Source organism: Piliocolobus tephrosceles, chromosome 10 (assembly GCF_002776525.5).
Source record: "Piliocolobus tephrosceles isolate RC106 chromosome 10, ASM277652v3, whole genome shotgun sequence".
NCBI lineage: Eukaryota > Metazoa > Chordata > Mammalia > Primates > Cercopithecidae > Piliocolobus > Piliocolobus tephrosceles.
The window spans coordinates 1,014,171-1,034,219 of record NC_045443.1 but is presented as its reverse complement, the minus strand read 5'-3'; the positions used below and the strand labels follow the sequence as shown (position 1 = coordinate 1,034,219).

The window sequence follows — 20,049 nt, the reverse complement described above, 5'->3', positions numbered from 1 at the left end:
TATCTCCGGATAAAGGTACTGACTGCAGGTGGTTTTTTATTTCTTTTTTCCTCCTCTAATTTCCTAACTTTTATAATGAGAGTGTTTTACTAATTTTTTAAAGCATCTTTTTTGTGTATGATTTAAGGATGGTTACAATAACAAAGGTGGAAATAAAAGAAATTTATAACTCAGATAATTTAGTCAAAATCAAATTCATTTGTAGCCATAAACAATGACTATCAAAGGCCCTTATGCAAAAAGAAAGTAAGCTTCTATAGTCATTAAATTAAGAGGGTTTCTCAAACCTGTAATCCCAATACTTGAGGAGGCTGAGACAGGAGGATTGTTTGAACCTAGGAGTTCAAGACCAGCCTGGGTGACAGTGTGTAACCCAGTCTAAAAATAAAAATAATTTTAAAAAATTACCATTAACAGTTTGAAGAGAATGGTCTTGCCACCTCCAATATATTACAACTTTATTAAAATAAATCAGTGAAGGCTGGGTGCAGTGGCTCACGCCTGTCATCCCAACACTGGGAGGCCGAGGCGGGCAGATCCCCTGAGGTCAGGAGTTCAAGATCAACTGGGCCAATACGGTGAAACCCCGTCTCTACTAAAAATACAAAAATTAGCTGGGCGTGGTGGCGCACCCCTGTAATCCCAGCTACTCAGGAGGCTGAGTCAGGAGAATCACTTGAACCCAGGGGGCAGAACAAGATCCTATCTCAAAAACAAAAAAATTTAACGCTTCTAGAAAAACTCAGTGCTAATAAATAGCTGAACTACAAACAGTTTATCTTTCATAAGCAAGAGCCAGACACCAAAAACCAACTGAAACGATTTCTCAGTATCATTAAGATATGAATATGGTCACTAAATTAATTAACAAGCTTAAGGAGCCACAATGGCCAGAAATTACTAAAGAATATAAAGCGCCGGGCACAGTAGCTCACGCTTGTCATCCCAGCACTTTGGGAGGCCGAGGTGGGCGGATCGCAAGGTCAGGACAGGAGACCCAGACCATCCTGGTTAACACGGTGAAACCCCATCTCTACTAAAAATACAAAAAATTAGCCGGGTGCGGTGGCACGCGCCTGTAGTCCCAGCTACTCAGGAGGTGGAGGCAGGAGAGTCGTTTGAACCCAGCAGGCGGAGGTTGCAGTGAGCCGAGATCACACCACTGCACTCCAGCCTGGGCGACAGAGCGAGACTCCGTCTCCAAAAAAAAAAAAAAAAAAAAAGAATATAAACCAGTAAGTTTATGCATTTAATGTATTCCAAACACACACTAGCAGTTTATCTGAAATAAACCAAAATATTTACCAAATATTTCAAGATATTTACAGTAAACACTTCCAGTATTCTCTTAACAACGACTAAAGTACTCAAAGAACAAAGCTATAAAGAAATGCCATTTCTGATTACTGGACATGTTGGTAGATAACAAAAGATAGTATTTTAAAGGATGAGGATTCCAGTTTTCTTAACAATCTGGTATTAAAAGCATCACAAACCACTAAGAGTTTAAAACCCCAAATTTCTGTGTTCAGCAACAGCAAAGAATTATGGCTTGTGAAGGATGCTAATGCAAGAAACCACAAAAAGGAAGGTGTTAAGATATTTTTTAAAAGGAAGTAGTAAACTTACTGTAGCATCAACTTTCACAGCATTTTAATAGAATAGTCTAAATCAGCGATGGTCAACAGAAACATAATGTGAGCTAAATGCAATTTAATTTACTAGTAGTTACATTAAAAATGTGAAAAGAAACATTAATATATTTAACAAATATACCTAAACATCATCATTTCAATATGTAATCCAATTTTTTGGAAACAAATGTTTTTCTTTTTTATACTAAATTTTCAAAATCCAAAACACACATGCTTACGTATAAATATTTCCTAACTCCTATAGTCTAAATGCTTCCTCCCCACCAAATTCATGCATCAGAAACTTAATCCTGGGCTGGGCGCAGTGGCTCACGCCTATAATCCCAGCACACTGGGAGGTCGAGGCAGGTGGATCACCTGAGGTCAGGAGTTTGAGACCAGCCTGACCAACATGGAGAAACTCCATCTCCACTAAAAATACAAAATTAGCCAGGTGTGGTGGCGCATGCCTGTAATGCCAGCTACTCAGGCAGGCTGAGGCAGAAGAATCGCTTGAACCCGGGAGGTGGAGGTTGCGGTGAGCTGAGATCACACCATTGCACTGGAGCCTGGACATCAAGAGTGACACTCCATCTCAAAAAAAAAAAAAAAAGGAAAAAAGAAACTTAATCCCCAATGCAACAGTGTTTTCAGAAGTGGGGCTCTGCCTCCATGAATGAATTAATGCAGCTGTAAAAAGGGCTTTTGAGTGTGGGTTCACACTCTCTTGCCCTCAGGCCCTCTGCCATGTGGGCATGTGGCAAGAAAGCCCTCAACTTCCCAAGTAACTCATGATGCCAGCGTCTTGCTTGGACTTCTAGGCCTACAGAACTGCGAGGAAACAAACTTCTGTTCTTTATATATTAATAGTAGCGCAAATGAACTAAGACACTAATTCTTCACCGAAAACAGGCCCAGTAGCCGAGCACACCTGGCACCCATATTTTTCTGAATACCTTTCTACAGCAAAAAGAACCCGGGCTCTAGGAGAAATGGCTGGCGCAGGACTGGGCTGGGGAAATAATAAAATGAACTGAGAACATCTTGTACAGAAAGTAAGGATGTCATCAAAACATGGTAGGGACATGTTAACAACCAGGATGCAGAAGGGGCCAGGCATGGTGGCTCACACCTGTAATCCCAGCACTTTGGGAGGCTGAGAGGGGATTACTTAAGGTCAGTCAGGAGCCTGAGACCAGCCTGGCCAACATGGTGAAATCTGTCTCTACCAAAAATACAAAAACTAGCCGGTTGTGGTGGCATGCGCCTGTAATCCCAGCAATTTGGGAGGCTGAGGCATGAGAATCACTTGAACCCAGGAGGCAGAGATTGCAGTGAGCAAAGATGGTGCCTCCAGCCTGGGTGACAGAGTTAGAATCTGTCTCAAAAAAAAAAAAAAAAAAAAAAAAAAAAGGAAACGGAAGGTAGCTTCTAGCCAAATCTGGGACAACTGTTATGTTTGAAAGTATTTCACAGTAAAGAGTTTTTTTAAAGTTTGTTCTTTAAATATTACTACATCCAGGCTGGGCACGGTGGCTCACGCCTATAATCCCAGCACTTTGGGAGGCTGAGGTGGGTGGATCACGAGGTCAGGAGTTTAAGACCAGCCTGGCCGACATGATGAAACCTCGTCTCTACTAAAATACAAAAAAAATTAGGCGGGTGTGGTAATGCGTGCCTGAGGCTGAGGCAGGAGAATTGCTTGAACCTGGGAAGCAGAGGTGGCAGTGAGCCGAGATTGCACCACTGCACTCCAGCCTGGTGATAGAGCAAGACTCCATCTAAAAAAAAAAAAAATTACTACATCCATTACATGAAGAAAGGGAAAAATTGTATTGTGTAATATTTAGCTAAATACTGGTTGTTGAAGAAGTTAACTTTACTCATTAAGAGAATAAGAATGGCAGATGTTTAAAATATTAATGAGGTATTCACACCAAGTGCACATTCAGTAAATTTGTGAAAGCCTTTAATAGTGATATTTATGGGTAATATGGCAGTTTCATTTCTGCCCTTCTAAGAGGGACAGAATATGGTCAAGATTCTCATCACAGAAATCAAACTATGCTTTCGCCAGAGGATGATCACTAGCAAAATATCTCTATGCTCCCCACTTATGTCCATGAAAACAAAAAAAATCTGTGGAGACATAAAGAAACTGATACAAGCAGGCTGGGCATGGTACCTCACGCCTGTAATCCCAGCACTTTGGGAGGCTGGGCATGGTACTTCACGCCTGTAATCCCAGCACTTTGGGAGGCCAAGGAGGGCAGATGACTTGAGGTCAGGAGTTCTAGACCAGCCTGGCCAACATGGTGAAACCCCATCTCTACTAAAAATACAAAAATTAGCTGGGCGTGGTTGCAGGCGCCTGTAATCCCAGCTACTCGGGAGGTTGAGGAATGATAATCGCCCGAACCCGGGGAATGGAGGTTGCAGTGAGCCAATACATCTCTCCACTGCACTCCAGCCTGGGCCTGGACAGAGAGAGACTCTGACTCAAAAACAAACAAACAAACAAAAAACCTGATACAATGCAACACAAACAATTTGTCACCAAACTAAAACCTAAACTAGCCCCTCTATGTAGTAGGGTGCCTGGGTAGGCAGAACAAATATTTGACTTGATAGTTTACTATTTATAAATGGCTGGTGGCTTTTTTTGTCTAGATAGAAAAGAGCATGTCTAGGTAGAAAGGAGCCACCTAGAGTGGTCCTTCTGTTACGTCATTGAAGCAAACAGATCTGAATTGAAAGGGAGTAGCAGATTCTATGTGTGACTTGATAAAAAGCTGTCTCTATCAATAATATTAGGAAGGGAGTTAAGAGGTGTGTAGAAGTATGCAGAAAATGCCAAAAACTCTTCTGGTAAACAACTGCAACTCCAAGGCCTTCCATTTTAAGTTTACTATTATTAGAAATTCCCTGATAAACTTCCATGTACTTCAATGACATAAACTGGCAGAAAAGTTTCCCTCACCCTGAATCCACACAGAGTAAGGCAACTCACCTTGAAAGACAGAGAATTAGTCTAAATTTGGGGATTACAGAGGGAAAGGAGATTTGCATGTGTAGGTAAGGCTGAAAACCCCTATCAACCCGGCCAGGCGTGGTGGCTCAAGCCTGTAATACCAGCACTGTGGGAGGCCAAGGCGGGTGGATCACGAGGTCAGGACTTGGAGACCAGTCTGACCAACGTGGTGAAACCCCGTCTCTACTAAAAATACAAAAATTAGCCAGGCGTGATGGTGCGCGCCTGTAGTCCTAGCTACTCCGGAGGCTGAGGCAGAAGAATCACTTGAACCCAGGAGGCAGAGGTTGCAGTGAGCTGAGATTGCGTCACTGCACTCCAGCCTGGGCGACAGAGCGAGACTGTCTCAAAAAAAAAAATGGCCGGGCGCGGTGGCTCAAGCCTGTAATCCCAGCACTTTGGGAGGCCGAGACGGGCTGATCACGAGGTCAGGAGATCGAGACCATCCTGGCTAACACAGTGAAACCCCGTCTCTACTAAAAACTACAAAAAACTAGCCGGGCGACTTGGGGGCGCCTGTAGTCCCAGCTACTCGGGAGGCTGAGGCAGGAGAATGGCGTGAACCCTGGAGGCGGAGCTTGCAGTGAGCTGAGATCTGGCCACAGCACTCCAGCCTGGGTAACAGAGCAAGACTCCGTCTCAAAAAAAAAAAAAAAAAAAAATCAAAGCTAAAGCAGTAATTGGCTTGGAACAGACTTATGATACCAAAGCAGACAAAACATTACAGTTCAATGCTTCAACTTTTAGCTTTCCAGCTCATCTATTCATCTCATCCTTGACCGTGCTTTCTACTTACCCAGCCTTCCCTGATCTTATTCATTCAAAATTACCAGAAGAAATGGCCTACACTTATTTTGTTCATGGTTTTATTTTTAAATTTTTATTTACATACATATATTTTATTATGGATTCAGGGGGTACATGTGCAAGTTTGCTACATGGATATACTGCATAATGCTGAGGTTAGGGTTTCTAGTTACTTAACCTTATTACCTTATCACCCAAATAGTGAACATTGTACCCAATATGTAATTTTTCAACCCTCACCCCAGCCTACACTTATTGTCTCTACTTTCTAAACTTCCTCTCATCCACTCATTAAACCCACTGCAAATTTTCCCCTCTTCTGAAACTGTAAGGTCACCAAATATTGAGTAACTATGACATATAGTTAACCTTTATTAATTCTGCATGTATGTTTGTGATAACATCCTTTGTACATTTTCCAAAAAAATAACTATTTTTTCTTTATTAATAGACTATACATATTTAAATGTGTAACTTCAGTTTTAAAAACAACACTCTATATACTTTAAAGGGATGAACTTTTTATGGTTAAAGTCGAACTTTTTAAAGTCAAATTATGGTTAAAATAATAAAGTTATTATTTTTATTTTTAAAATTTTTTGGAGACTCAGATCTTGCTACATTGTCCCAGCTAGTCTTAAACTCCTGGCCTCAAGCAATGCTCTCAGCTCGGCCTCCCAAAAGTGCTGAGATTAGAAGTAAGAGCCGCCATGCCCAGTCTTGATACAGTTATATTTTTAAAAAGCACAACTTGACCCAAGATCTGATACAGTGCATTCCAAAAGAATTTTCTGCAATGATTTAAAAAAAATTTGTTTTTGAGACAGGGTCATAGCTCTGTCACCCAGGCTGAAGTGCAAGTGGCATGATCAAGCCTCACTGCAGCCCTGACCTCCCCAGCTCAAGCAATCCACCCAGCTCAGTCTCTTAAAGTAGCTGGGACTACAGATGCACACCACCAGGCCCAGCTAATTTTTTAATTTTTTGTAGAGACAGGGTCTTGCTATGTTGCCCAGACTGGTCTTGTAACCGCTGGGCTCAAGCAATCCTCCTGCCTCAGCCTTCCGAAGTGGTGAGATTACAGGTATAAGCCACCATGCCCAGCATGAAAACGTTATTTATCTGTGCAATCCAATATTGTAGCCACATGTTGTCACTGAGCACTCGAAATGTGGCTAGTACAAGAAAATTAAGTTTTAAAAATTTAATTTTAATTCATTTAAATTTGAATAGCCACATAAAGGCTGGATGCAGTGCCTCACACCTGTAATCCCAGCACTTTGGAAGACTGAGGTGGGTGGATCACCTGAGCTCAGGAGTTCCAGACCAGCCTGGCCAACATGGCAAAACCCCGTCTCTACTAAAAGTACAAAATTAGCTGGGCGTGGTGGCACGTGCCTGTAATCCCAGCTACTCAGGAGGCTGAGGCAGAATGCTTGAACCTAGGAGGCAGAGGTTACAGTGAGCTGAGATCACGCCACTGCACTCCAGCCTGCGTGGCAAGAGGGAAATAGCCACGTAAGGCTGGTGGATACTGTATTAGATAGTGAACAGTGCAGAAATCTAGGGCATTACCAGTGACTTACATGTATTTATGTGCTTTTCTCTTATTCAACCACCCCCTTACTTAGGCAACCTTAAATTTAATTGTTAATGACTTTTTTTTTAAATTTCTTTTTGTCAGGGCTGTTTCTCAGTGTGAATGTTAATGATTTTTTTCTTTTTTGAGACGGAGTTTTACTCTTGTTGCCCAGGCTGGAGTGCAATGCCGTGATCTCGGCTCACCACAACCTCCGCCTCCCGGGTTCAAGCGATTCTCCTGCCTCAGCCTGCCAAGTAGTTGGGATTATAGGCGTGCGCCACCAGGCCCAGCTGATTTTTGTATTTTTAGTAGAGACGGGGTTTCTCCATGTTGGTCAGGCTGGTCTCCAACTTCTGACCTCAGGTGATCCGCCCACCTCAGCCTCCCAAAGTGCTGGGATTATAGGCGTGAGCCACTGTGCCCGGTTAATGATTTCTTAATAGCCAAGTACAACAATTTCAACAGCCTAACTACTATACTTCTTTACTACCTGTTAAATTCATTCTCCACAATTACTACTATGAAAACAGAACTTCTCTTACGTATTATTTTCTTGAAATTTTATTCCCTTGGTAATTGTTACTATTTTGCCTAAGGACCATTATTCTTCCCTCTCCCCCTCTCTAATTTTTCTGTAACTTTATATCCTCTCCCTAGCTTATCTCATTTACTTCCATTATTCCAGCTACAACTAATACATACGTTTTTGGGAATCATTAGCTTTTATCTCCATCTCAGGCCTCATCTTCAAGTTTCAGTAATATATCCAACTGCCTATTAAACTTCTTCTGGAGATTTCACAAGAATCTCAAAGTCAACATGTCCAACTGAATACATCTCCATACCTCCTCCCATCTAAAAAACAAAAAACCTTAAAACTTAAAAAAAACCTTTGATTTTTCTCCCTCAGTTGACGGCACTATCAACCCCAACCTCTTATCCATGATTCATTTTTCCTCCAAACACGAATTAATCACTAAACCCTAAATATTTTATCTCCTAAATATTTAAATGTTCTATTCCTTCTGTTATCTCCCTAATTTAGGTCTTAAAAATCTCACATTCATATCCTAACTAGAGTAGCCCTCCCTTACTTGAGGCTTCACTTCCCACCATCCAAAAATATTAAATGGAAAATTCCAGAAATAAACAATTCATAACTTTTTTTTTTTTGAGATGGAGTTTCCCTTTTGTCGCCCAGGATGGAGTGCAATGGCGCAATCTTGGCTCACTGCAACCTCTACCTCCTGGGTTCAAGTGATTCTCCTGCCTCAACCTCCCAAGTAGCTGAGATTACAGGCATGTACCACCATGCCCAGCTAGTTTTTTTTGTATTTTCAGTAGAGACAGGGTTTCACCATGTTGACTAGGCTGGTCTCAAACTTCTGACCTCAGGTTATCCACTAGCCTCAGCCTCCCAAAGTGTTGGGATTATAAGCGTGAACCACCATACCTGGCCAACAATTCATAACTTTTAAATTGTGTGCCATTCTGAGTAGTGTGATGAAATCTTGAATGGGACATATATCATCCCTTTGTTCAGCATATTCACACTGTTAATGCCACCCACCCATCTCGTCCTTTAGTCACTTAGTCAAATGGGTTATGGGATGGAAAATGCACAGTATGCATAGGGTTCAGTAGTGTCTGTAGCTTCAGGTATCCACTGAGGGGTCTTGCAAACCGCAAAGAAAACAGAATCAAAAGATAAAAATATGGACCAGGAGTGATGGCTCACGCCCATAATTCCAGCACTTTGGGAGGCCGAGGCTGGTGGATCACCTGAGGTCAGGAGTTGGAGACCAGCCTGACTAACATGGAGAAACCCCATCTCCACTAAAAATACAAAATTAGCCGGGCATGGTGGCGCCTTCCTGTAATCCCAGCTACTCGGGAGGCTGAGGAAGGAGAATCCCTTGAACCTGGGAGGCAAAGGTTGTGGTGAGCCGAGATCGCGCCATTGCGCTCCAGCTGGGCAACAAGAGCAAAACTCTGTCTCAAAAAAAAAAAAAAAAAGAAAGAAAGAAAAAAGAAAAAAAGGGGAAAAAAAAGAAAAGCAGGAGAAAAAAATAATCATTATTCCCTAAGAAGAAGAGCAGGGACTACTGGAATCTCTACACTTTCCTCTGTATGCCTTTAATCCATTCTTGGACAATTACTGCTATGCAAATCTAACCAATTAATTTCTCTGTTTAAAATTCAACTCTTCCGTTACTCTCTACTTTCTATACATAAGAAGAGTCCGCCCTCCACATCCTCAGGTTCCATATCCATGGATTCAACTAACTGCAGATGAAAATATTGGGGAAAAAACAGTAACAAAACTCAATAATAAAAAACAACATGAATTTTAAAACACTACAGTATAAAAACTATTTACATAACACTTACATTGTATTAGGCATTACAAGTAATTTAGCGATGATTTAAACTATACATGAGGAGCCACACCTGTAATCTCAGCGTTTTGGGAGGCAGAGGCAGACGGATCACTTGAGGTCAGGAGTTCGAAACCAGCCTGGCCAACATGGTGAAACCCCATCTCTACTAAAAATACAAAAATTAGCCAGGCACAGTGGCATGTGCCTGTAATCCCAGCTACTCAGGAGGCTGAGGCATGACAATCGCTTGAACCCAGGAGACAGAGGTAGCAGTGAGCTGAGATTGTGCCACTGCACTCTAGCCTGGGCGACAGGGCAAGACTTAGTCTCAAAAAAAAAAAATTAAATTAAAAAAATAAACTATACAGGAGGATGTACTACTGTAGGTTATATGAAAATACACCATTTTATTTAAGAGACTTGTGCATTCGTGAATCTTGGTACCCTATGGTTGGGGCTGTCTGGAACCAATCTCCTATGTATACTGAGGGATGATGACTGTGTGTGAGAGGAGCAGTATGAAGAGTTCAAAGAACATTTTAATACGACAATGACACCTAGTAACTCTTTAGCATGTTAAAGAGATAAATCTGTTGCATTTCCCAATTTACCTTAATCCACAATAATCTACCAGTCCACGTAAGGAGATTACCCACATAAAGATAGATATATCAGGTTATATAGCTCAAAACTCTTAGCCATGAAAATGATCTTATCCCAAGAAATCTGTTAATCTCTATCTAGTAATAGAGAATGTGCACATTAATAATTTGATTCACTAATTAATTTCACCTCTCACTGTTTGGTTTATACATTAGTGTGTGTTTGATTAACCAGACCATCTATCACGTATATACTGACAAAAATAATATTGTCTCCGAGAAGGTGAACCTCAGTTGCACAAAAGGTATCTACAGGAAAGACAGTATGCTTTTTCTTAACTAACCTGAGTATGATGATTTTAACAAGCAAATTTCCAAACACTCCTAAATTCAAACTGTTAAATTTCTTAAGAATTCTTACATTCCTGAGAAAATTATTTGCTTGTAATGACTAACAGCTTATCTGAGGACTCTCTTCTAAAAAATCATTCAACACATTCATTTAGCATAATGTATTTAATATGGTAATTTGGCAAGGCCAAGATTCAAGTCACAACACTAAAAAGTAAATTATTTATGAAACCCCACCTGAAAAATCTAAATTAATATAAATGAAGGTGGAGATATTATATGATCAATTAAGTTGGTCACAAAACCACAGCTTACTGATGCTTTTCCTGTTATGTAAAAAGTACAAGTAACCAATCTTTTAAAAACTACATATAGGCCAGGAACGGTGGGTCACGCCTGTAATCCCAGTACTTTGAGAGGCCAAGGCAGGAGGATCACCTGAGGTCAGGAGTTTGAGACCAGCCTGTCCAACACAGTGAAACTGTCTCTACTAAAAATACAAATAAATAAATAAATAAATAAATAAATAAATAAATAAATAATAAATTAGCCGGGTGTGGTGGTGGGTGCCTGCAATCCCATCTACACTGGAGGCTGAGGCAGGAGAATCGCTTGAATGCAGGAGGGGGAGGTTTCAGTGAGCCAGGATCCCAAGATCACGCCATTGTACTCCAGCCTGGGCGACAGAGCAAGACCCCATCAAAACAACAACAACAACAACAAAACAAAACCTACATATAAAATTAAGTCTGCTACCTGTCAAAGGCATAAGCCTCTTCCAAACAAAGTATTAAGAGCTTCTGACAATTTCTCTTCAAACTGAAAAGCTCCCCTTTTAAGATTTGAGAAATTAAGTTGACAAAGCAAAAAGCTCCCCAAATCCAACTAAGTTTAATATATTCCATTTGTAACAGGTGATAACTTACAGCCTTCTAAATGAATATTTAAGTATCCTTTGTTATATTTTATATAACACTTAACATTTTTCAAAGTACTTTCACACAGTATTTCAGTTGATCTTCAACAATCCTAAATCAGTAAGACATATTGCTAATAAATGAGCATTACAGATTAAGTTCCTTACTCAAGGTCAGAAAATTGGGTAATCTAGAACTCAAGGGTTCTGCCTTGGTGCTCCTTTTCAGTGTATAGTATTCTACTACACCATAGTGAACTTTCTGAAGACTAATGGATTAGACAAAGTATATAAACAATTTCAATATGATAAATAAATACTGTAAGAATTATATATGAGATCCACCAAAAGAAAATCTGCTTTCCAGATTCATGCAAAGTAGATGAGACAAGGAACTTAGCAGATTCTGAAAATAAGCAGTTCAGAAATGTCGGCATTTGGGTGATGGGTCACAGAATTAGAATACTAGGCAAAGGCCAGGTAAAGCTAAGGAATTTAAAAGCACCAGTACATAAAGGTCAATACCTGCTTTCCTCCTCCTCCAAGAATAGTAGTTAAGTTTTGCTCTATGATTTTTCAAGCATAAATATAAACAAACAAAATCTTCACAGATTCCCTCAAAAGGACATCCTAAAAAAGATGCTGCATCATCATAGTTAATATTTATGTGGCAGGCCCTGTCCTACATGTTTTATATATGTTCATTCATTTAATCAGCACAACTCTATAAAGTGGGTGCTCTTTTTTACACCCATTTTACAGACAGGAAACTGTAGCACAAGACTTGCTTATTGAATCCAGGCAATCTAGTTCTTAACTACTATGTTACAAGGCAGAAAAATGGCCTCTTCAAACATAAACTGAGGTCATGCTAAGTCTCACCTATTCCTGCAGACCAGGTTTTAAAACAAAACAAAACGTCTGGGCGCGGTGGCTCAAGCCTGTAATCCCAGCGCTTTGGGAGGCCAAGGCAGGCAGATCACGAGGTCAGGTGTTCAAGACCAGCCGGGCAACATGGTGAAACCCCGTCTCTACTAAAAATATAAAAATTAGCCGGGCGTGGTGGCGGGCACCTGTAATCCTAGCTACTCAGGAGGCTGAGGCAGGAGAATCGCTTGAACCTGGGAGGTGGAGGTTGCAGTGAGCCGAGATCGAGCCACTGTACTCCAGCCTGGGCAACAGAGTGAGACTCTGTCTCAAAAAACAAACAAACAAAACAAAAAACTCAAATAAAATGCAAGTTACTAAACATATAATTTAAATTATCAACATAATTTAAAGAACTGGTATAGCAAAAGTGTACTAATTGTAATTATGAATTATTTCATAGTAATGCTAAATATTTTCAGAAACGATCATTGAGTATAGCTACTCTTGCTGCTTTTACAGCTTTATCTAAAAAAGTGTAGAAACTACCAGAAAACCCAAATAACAGGTTTAGGATGATTTCTGAAAATGAGAGCCAAGTTTTAATTGAATGTTTCCATAGGGATGAACTAAGATGAATTTTATTTATATACATATATTTTTTATTTTTTGAATTTCTTTGATAAGCTGCTGGTGGAATAAGATGAATTTTAAATGAATTTGAATGTCAAGAAATGAATTGTCACCAAGCAACAATAGATTCCTAGTTTGTTTTACACAAAAACAACCTCTTTCCAGGTTTTTAGATTACTTCTCAGACTGTGTTACCACGGGTCAGAAAAAAGGTAAGAGAAAAAATTTTGCCAATACTCCTAATCGCTGACTTTGAGGATTTAAGAACAAACTCCAAAAACTATTCCCTGAGATGGAAAGTTACGCTGATTCTCATCCTAAAAAATAAGGAATGTGGCACAAATTTAAAAAGAGGGAAAAAATCGGCCGGGTGCGGTGGCTCAAGCCTGTAATCCCAGCACTTTGGGAGGCTGAGTCGGGCGGATCACGAGGTCAGGAGATCGAGACCATCCTGGCTAACACGGTGAAACCCCGTCTCTACTAAAAATACAAAAAACTAGCCGGGCGAGGTGGCGGGCGCCTGTAGTCCCAGCTACTAGGGAGGCTGAGGCAGGAGAATGGCGGGAACCCGGGAGGCGGAGTTTGCAGTGAGCTGAGATCCGGCCACCGCACTCCAGCCTGGGCGAGAGAGCGAGACTCCGTCTCAAAAAAAAAAAAAAAAAAAAAAAAAGAGGGAAAAAATCACCAACATTCTAATAGAGAGATTCAGTTCCATGAGATATTTTAAGAACTATAGCAAAGAAATAAATTATGGTTTCTTAATCACAGAACCACATCCCATTTCTGTAACACTGCTAAACTTTTCACAAAAAATGTCATATACTCATGACATATAGTCTTAATAAAAGACAGAGAAAAGTAAGCAGTTAAGTATATTGGAGCTTCGACAAAAATATGATTTCATCTCTTTTCAGGTAGATGTGGAAACAATCTCATCAACATATAATGCATCATGTGAACTCTTCAAAGGCAACTTGGGGGGAAGGTGCTTAAAATAAATCATTCTTAAATCTGTGCATCAATGTTTTATTTCTTTTTTTTTTTTTTGAAACAGAGTCTCGCCCTTTCCCCCAGGTTGGAGTGCAATGACGCGATCTCGACTCACTTCAACCTCCGCCTCCTGGGTTCAAACGATTCTCCTGCCTCAGCCTTCCGAGTAGCTGGGATTACAGGCGCACGGAGCACGCCCAGCTAACTTTTGTATTTTTAGTAGACATGGGGTTTCACCATGTTAGCCAGGCTGGTCTCGAACTCCTGACCATGTGATCCGCCCACCTTGGCCTCCCAAAGTGCTGGCATTACAGGCGTGAGCCACCACATCCGGCTGCATCAAGGTTTTCCTAAAGGAAATTGTGCTATCTTTTTTGAAAAACAAGATCCCTTTCTAGAAAAGCAATGTAAACTCTGCAGACACAGCGCAACAGTAGTATTTTCTGACCAAGACAATCAAATATTAAAATTAAGGTGCACTACTTGTCTAATAAAACCAGGTAAAGAAATCTGCATCTTAAACAACTCAGTAATTACTGAAGATTCTGTGGTGTCAAAATATTACCTTCGTATTATGTACTAAGAATTGATGCTTGTAATTAGCTGGGTGTGGTGGGCGCCTGTAGTCCCAGCTACTTGGGAGGCTGAGGCAGGAGAATCGCTTGAACCCAGGAGGTGGAGGTTGCTGTGAGCTGAGATCGAGCCACTGCACTCTAGCCTGGAGACAGAGCAAGACTCCGTCTCCTTTTTTTTTTGAAAAAAAACAAAAAGAATTGATGCTTGTTTTACTAAAGAGCAATGCATAGCATAACATGACTCTTCAAAAAACAAGCCTGGCAGAAAACAGCTTGATTTGTATACCACATTCACCCATCCACGAAAGCCTATTTATATCTCAATTTGAAGTGATGAAAATCAATACCCAAAACAGAAGCCTGAAATTTGCCATAGGTATAGGACCAGGTTCCTCCAGATCTCCAACAGCCACTTCCACACCAAAACAATATGGCTTCATTTGAAATTACTTATTAGCCGTCTACTGGACTACAAATACTTTGTCATCTCCCAAATTATTAGATCCTAACTAGCTTTTGTTCTTCATCTACCTAATCAAGTTATCTACCTGCTCTATGATTTCACTTTTCTTATTTGTCAAATAAATAGCTGGGCAGGATAACCTAAGATTTCTTCCAGTTTTAATACACGAAGATTTTTAACTCAACAACTTAACACAATATTCTCCTGTCTTGCTTCGGAAATAGGTGTATATTAAAAGGATACATTTAGCGAAAAAGTTTCTATCTTCCCAATGCTTTAGTAATCCCTTGGGCTTGTCCTTTAATTTGGCTCCAAAGATAAAAGTTCAAACACTGACCCAGTGAATACTTTATTAGGCATACAGTGCAACTGTTCTGGTCAAAAAACCAAAAATACTTCCTAACTACTGCTATAAAGGATTTTTCAGATAGGATAATCTTTTCAAAATCAAAACAAAAAATTATAGAAGCACAGACAAATGACATCGAAGTTTCTAAACCAGGTACCACTTAATAAGCAAGGATTCATCTAGTTCTGCAGCCAAATCCGGAAATGACTCAAAAATAATATGCAATGTAAGATTTTCTTTAGTTTGGTCATGCCCATGCCTAGATAATTAAAAATTCAAAAAGTTACCAGTTCTAAGAAAACCTGAGAAGCTTAGACAAACTTTGTATCGTGATATTAGACAAATTAAGTTTTTTTCACTGTATTATCAGTTCCAAGATAAGAAAGTATCAGAAAATTCCAGGTGATAAAGGGAAAACACACATCACATTCTGAAAAGTCTCAGAAGCGAAATAATTAAAACTAACAAAATTAATTCATAAAGTGCTCAACAAGTAATTGGGTCCAGTCTCAAAAAAGTAAGGCAACCGGCTAAGGAAAATAAAAAATTGTTAAAAAGCACCCATTCAAATATAAAACTATAATGGAAGAATAAAATTCCAGCATCAGTAGCAATAGGTGTCGAAAGTACAAGAAAGAAATGTAAATTCTGTAAATTTCTGCCTGTAAACCAAAAGGAATCAGACATAAGTTGTTTTTGTTTTTGAGACGGAGTCTCGCTCTGTCACCACGCTGCAGTGCAATGGTGTGATCTCCGCTCACTGCAACCTCCGCCTCTCGGGTTCAAGCTATTATCCTGCCTCAGCCTCCCGAGTAGTTGGGATTACAGGCGCGTGCCACCATACCCGACTAATTTTTATATTTTTAGTAGAGTCGGGGTTTCGCTACGTTGGCCAGGCTGGTCTCAAACTCCTGACCCCATGATCCACCCGCCTTGACTTCCCAAAGTGCTGGGATTACAGGCGTGAGCCACCGCGCCTGGCCCAGACTAAGTTTTTTGAGTATGACTGACCAAAATGAATAGTTTTCATTTGACGAGGTTTTTTTTTTTTTTTTAAGATCTGTCACCTTTCCAATTCTAAAATACTATAAAATTAATGAGTAGTTTTAATTTCACACTACCTTAGAAGTTCTACATCATTAACTGTAAAGGTTAAGAAATGACTATGTTTGTAAAGAACTTCTTAGTTTTTAAGTTTACTTCCACATGCTGTGTTAATTTCACATTTGATATGGCCTTAATTATTTGGAACCTGACATTCAAAGGGTTACATGTTAACATATTAGTTCATGGATAAAACAAGTTCCAAGATCATTCAGTTATTTTCATATCCTGTATCAGGCTGGTCTAATGACATATTTTTATGTATGTATAATGTGGCTGACTTTTTTCCTTCAGTATAACCCTGCTCCTACTAATAACCTATGTTCACCTATGCCCAGTCAGAGCAATATTCAAGCAAGCTGCTTCAGGTTAAGGCAACCGGTTAAGGAAAATAAAAAATTGTTAAAAAGCACCTATTCAAATATAAAACTATAATGGAAGAATAAAATTCCAGCATCAGTAGCAATAGGCGTCGCAATGGGCTACTAGTCAAGCAACAAGTAGCCCAAACTCAGCTGTTTAAACCTAGAATGTACTAGTCAACCAGAATGACACACCATTATTTACACCACTAGAGGTTAAAAAAGGAAGTATTGCGACTCCTTCGGACTCTTGGGAAAGTTTAGCTTAAAAATATTTTACAAGATTAAAACGATGATGACATTACAACTCTCAAAGCACTTACACAATTTTGCATGGGCTCCTGTACTATTCGCTGTGTAGTGAATGGGCTGAAAGACGTTAGTTTAACGAACAATGTCAGAGCAATGCTGCTACTGCAAGGCTTAAGCATCATTAGGTAGAACAACATCAAGCATTTATTTGCACGTCACTACTGTCAAGGCATTCATCCAAAAGGGGCAGAGAAGAGTCTTTTTTAATACTTATTTTATACTAAATGCCTGTGCAACCATCAAGCAAGATATATCCAGAGGTACAAGGTCGTTCTCATTTAAAAAGAACAGCCTGATCTCAGGAATGGAAACACGCTTCTACGCCCAGAGGCCGCTCATCACTGCAGAGCCTTTGATGAGACTGAAACGCACAGAGGAAGAAGCATCTGTACTTTCAACTTCCCCACTCATTCCAAGTTTCTTGCCGGACACTAAACCAGGAGACAATTCGTTTGTACTAAGATGACCTTCACCACCCCTGCCCGGTAGCAAATCCCTCTGGCTACCAGTAATTCTCATCCTATCCCAACACCGAGGCACATGCTCCACATTCTCCTAATTTCAACCCCTTTCCAAAGTTGGCCTCCCCCTCCCACTCGGAGTCCAACAGTTAGAGAATGCCAAGTGAAGGTGAACTCGATCAACTGGCTTCGCCAAGCCAAATCTGGGATCCAAAGGACCTTCCAATCAAGAAGTAGGTGGGGCTTTACCTGCAGTTCACACCAGGCGACTTCCACAGTGGTTTCAGTGTCCAGACCTTTGTAGACCGTCTTAAAGGAGCCTCTGCCGATTTCGATGTCAAACTTGAGAAAGCGGCCATCGTTAGACATTCCCACGGCCTTGGTCTCCAGCTCTTCGATATCATCCTGCTGCTGGCTCCGTTCCTCCTGCGGCTCCTTGGCGCTGCCGCCGCCGCTGCCACTTCTCGCTGGCGGCGGCTCCTCTTTGCTCCCCACCAGGCTAGGCTGGGACACTGCGCGGTCTCTGCTGGTACTGCTGGGGACAGTCGAGGGGGCAGGGCCCGCGACGGCCTGTTCCCCAGGGGCGGCAGCGGCTGGAGGCTGCTGGGCTACCTGGGAAGCGGCGGCGGCGGCCACGGTCTCCTCCCGCTGGGGCTCCGGGGGAGCACTCTGCGGGACGACCGCGGGGATGCTGGGCTGGGGGAGGGCAAGAGGGAGGCCGGGCAGCTCCAGCGCGGTGGCGTTGGAGTCGCAGATGACGCTCCGGCGGAAGAAGCGGTGCTCGGTGGTGGTGGTGGTCGCGGCCGCCCCGCGGCTGTCCTTGTCCATAGTGTGGCGGCGGCGCCGGTACTCCTCAGTCCTGCCGGTCACAGCGTCGGCGGCCGCGGCCCCCAGCTTCTCCCCCACGGAGGAATCGGAGCTGGAGCCATTCTTGGGGACAGGAGCCGGCGGCGAGAGGAACAGGGAACCGGGAGTGCTGCTCTGCTTCTCTGCCGCGCCGCCAGACATGGTCGGTTCGCTGGCGAGAGGCGAGCGGGCTCGGAGTTGTGGGTGAAAAGGGCGTGAAGGGCCGAGCCGCCCGCGCAGAGGTCCGCAGGGCACCGCGGCCGCGCGGGTTCGCGCCGACCCGGACGACGCCTCACTCAGCACCGACCAGCCGCAGCGAGGGAAGGGCGGACCGCGGGGCCCGGCTGCGGCGGCTGCTGGCACCGAGACTGCTGCGGCTCGCGAGGAGGGCTCGAAGGCGGGCGAGTCGGGAGCGGAGCCACGGGGGTTAGCGCCGCACGGTCCGCATCCATCCTGCGGCGAGCGGCGGCCGGGCGGGCGGTGGCAGCGGAGGCGCCGCAGTCATGAGGGGAGGGCCAGGGGCCGGCACCGAGTCGAGGCGGATGCGGCGGACGCGGCTCCCACTGCCGCCGCTCGCCGAGCTGGGCGGGCTAGGCCCAGAGGGCGGCGGCGCCGCGAGCACGGGACCAGGTCCGACGCCCGGGCGGTGGCAGCCCCGGGGCAGGGGAGTGGGAGGGGCCGAGGCGAGCGAGGGAAGGCCGCGGCCCGGCTCCGGTCACTCGGCGGCCGCCTCCTCCCACACGCGCCCCCAGCGATGGGGACCGGCCTCACAGGTCGCCCATCGCCCAGAGGCGAAGGGCCGGAGCCTCGGAGCCTCGGCGCCTGAGGAGCGGGCCCCCCCTTCCCCGAGGCCTCCCCGCCCGCCCCAGGCCTGGCAAACCCGTCTCCTCCCGGGCCGGTGCCGGGGGCTGACGGCGGAGGGAACGGTGGGGAGGGGAGGGCCGCTCACCGCGGGGCCCGAGCTCCGCTGCTTCTCTGAGGCAAGAGGAGAGGAGACCTAGAGGACTGGGTGAGGGGGGATAGGGAGAGAAAAGAGCAGTCACCCCCACCAGGCGCCTTCTGTCACCGAAGACGGGGGTGCGGAGTGGCCGAGATAGGAGCCGCGTCCGCCCGGGAAACTCTCTGCGCTAAATGGCGCCGGGAGTCTGAAGCCTCCACACAGCCCGCTCGGATCCCGCCCCCCGCCGCCCGGGGCAGCCCCACCCCCCACCTCGCTCCGGGGCTTTGCGCAGGCGTGCCAGCCCCGAGGCACCTTGGGACTTATAGTTTACGGGTTGGAGGAGATGAACGGGACCTAGGAGAAAAGTGCCTACGACTTCCGTGATGCCTCGCGGTTGCTGTAGCCTGATGCCTCGTGGGAGTTGTAGTTTTCTTTAGAAACCGTCCCTTCTGAAAGGCTGATGGGAGCGTCATCGCGGGTCGCTCAACCCCATCCTGAAGTCCGCGCGAGCTTAGGAAAATCATTATTTAGGGATTAATTGTGAAAGAAGGGAAGGAAGGGGAAAAAAAAGAAGAGGAAGGTGGGGGGGAGATGGAAAGACTCCCATCATGCTCTGCTAAGCGAGAGAGCTCTTAGGGTTGCCATGCAATGAAAAATGATCTGTTGTTCATCTTTAATGGAGAGAGCCGCAGTAGTGTTGAGTGACTGCAGGGCTGTGGGGGTGGAGGGGAAGGGGAAAGCAGGATAACCGGAGCCTGAGTTCTGAGTTGGAGGAGGGGAAAAGAAACTTTGTGAAGATGGTGCATGAAATTAATATTGATTAAATGGATTGGAGGAGGAGAC

The 20,049-nt window shown here is 43.5% G+C and overlaps 1 protein-coding gene across 12 annotated transcripts in view; it reads right to left on the bottom strand.

Moving 5' to 3' along the window:
* WNK1 (WNK lysine deficient protein kinase 1) overlaps positions 1-19,440 on the bottom strand; it is a 182,481-nt gene extending 163,041 nt beyond the window's left edge. For 10 of the 12 annotated variants that reach the window (XM_023182977.1, XM_023182976.1, XM_023182978.1 and 7 more), the window contains exon 1: positions 17,670-19,069. In XM_023182977.1, coding sequence (XP_023038745.1) covers positions 17,670-18,428 — 759 coding nt within the window. In that variant the 5' untranslated portion in view covers positions 18,429-19,069. Of the gene's footprint in view, positions 1-17,669 lie in introns of all 12 variants that reach the window. The other 2 variants (XM_023182984.2, XM_023182972.1) reach the window with 1 other exon arrangement.
* Between the last annotated feature and the right edge of the window lie 609 nt (positions 19,441-20,049).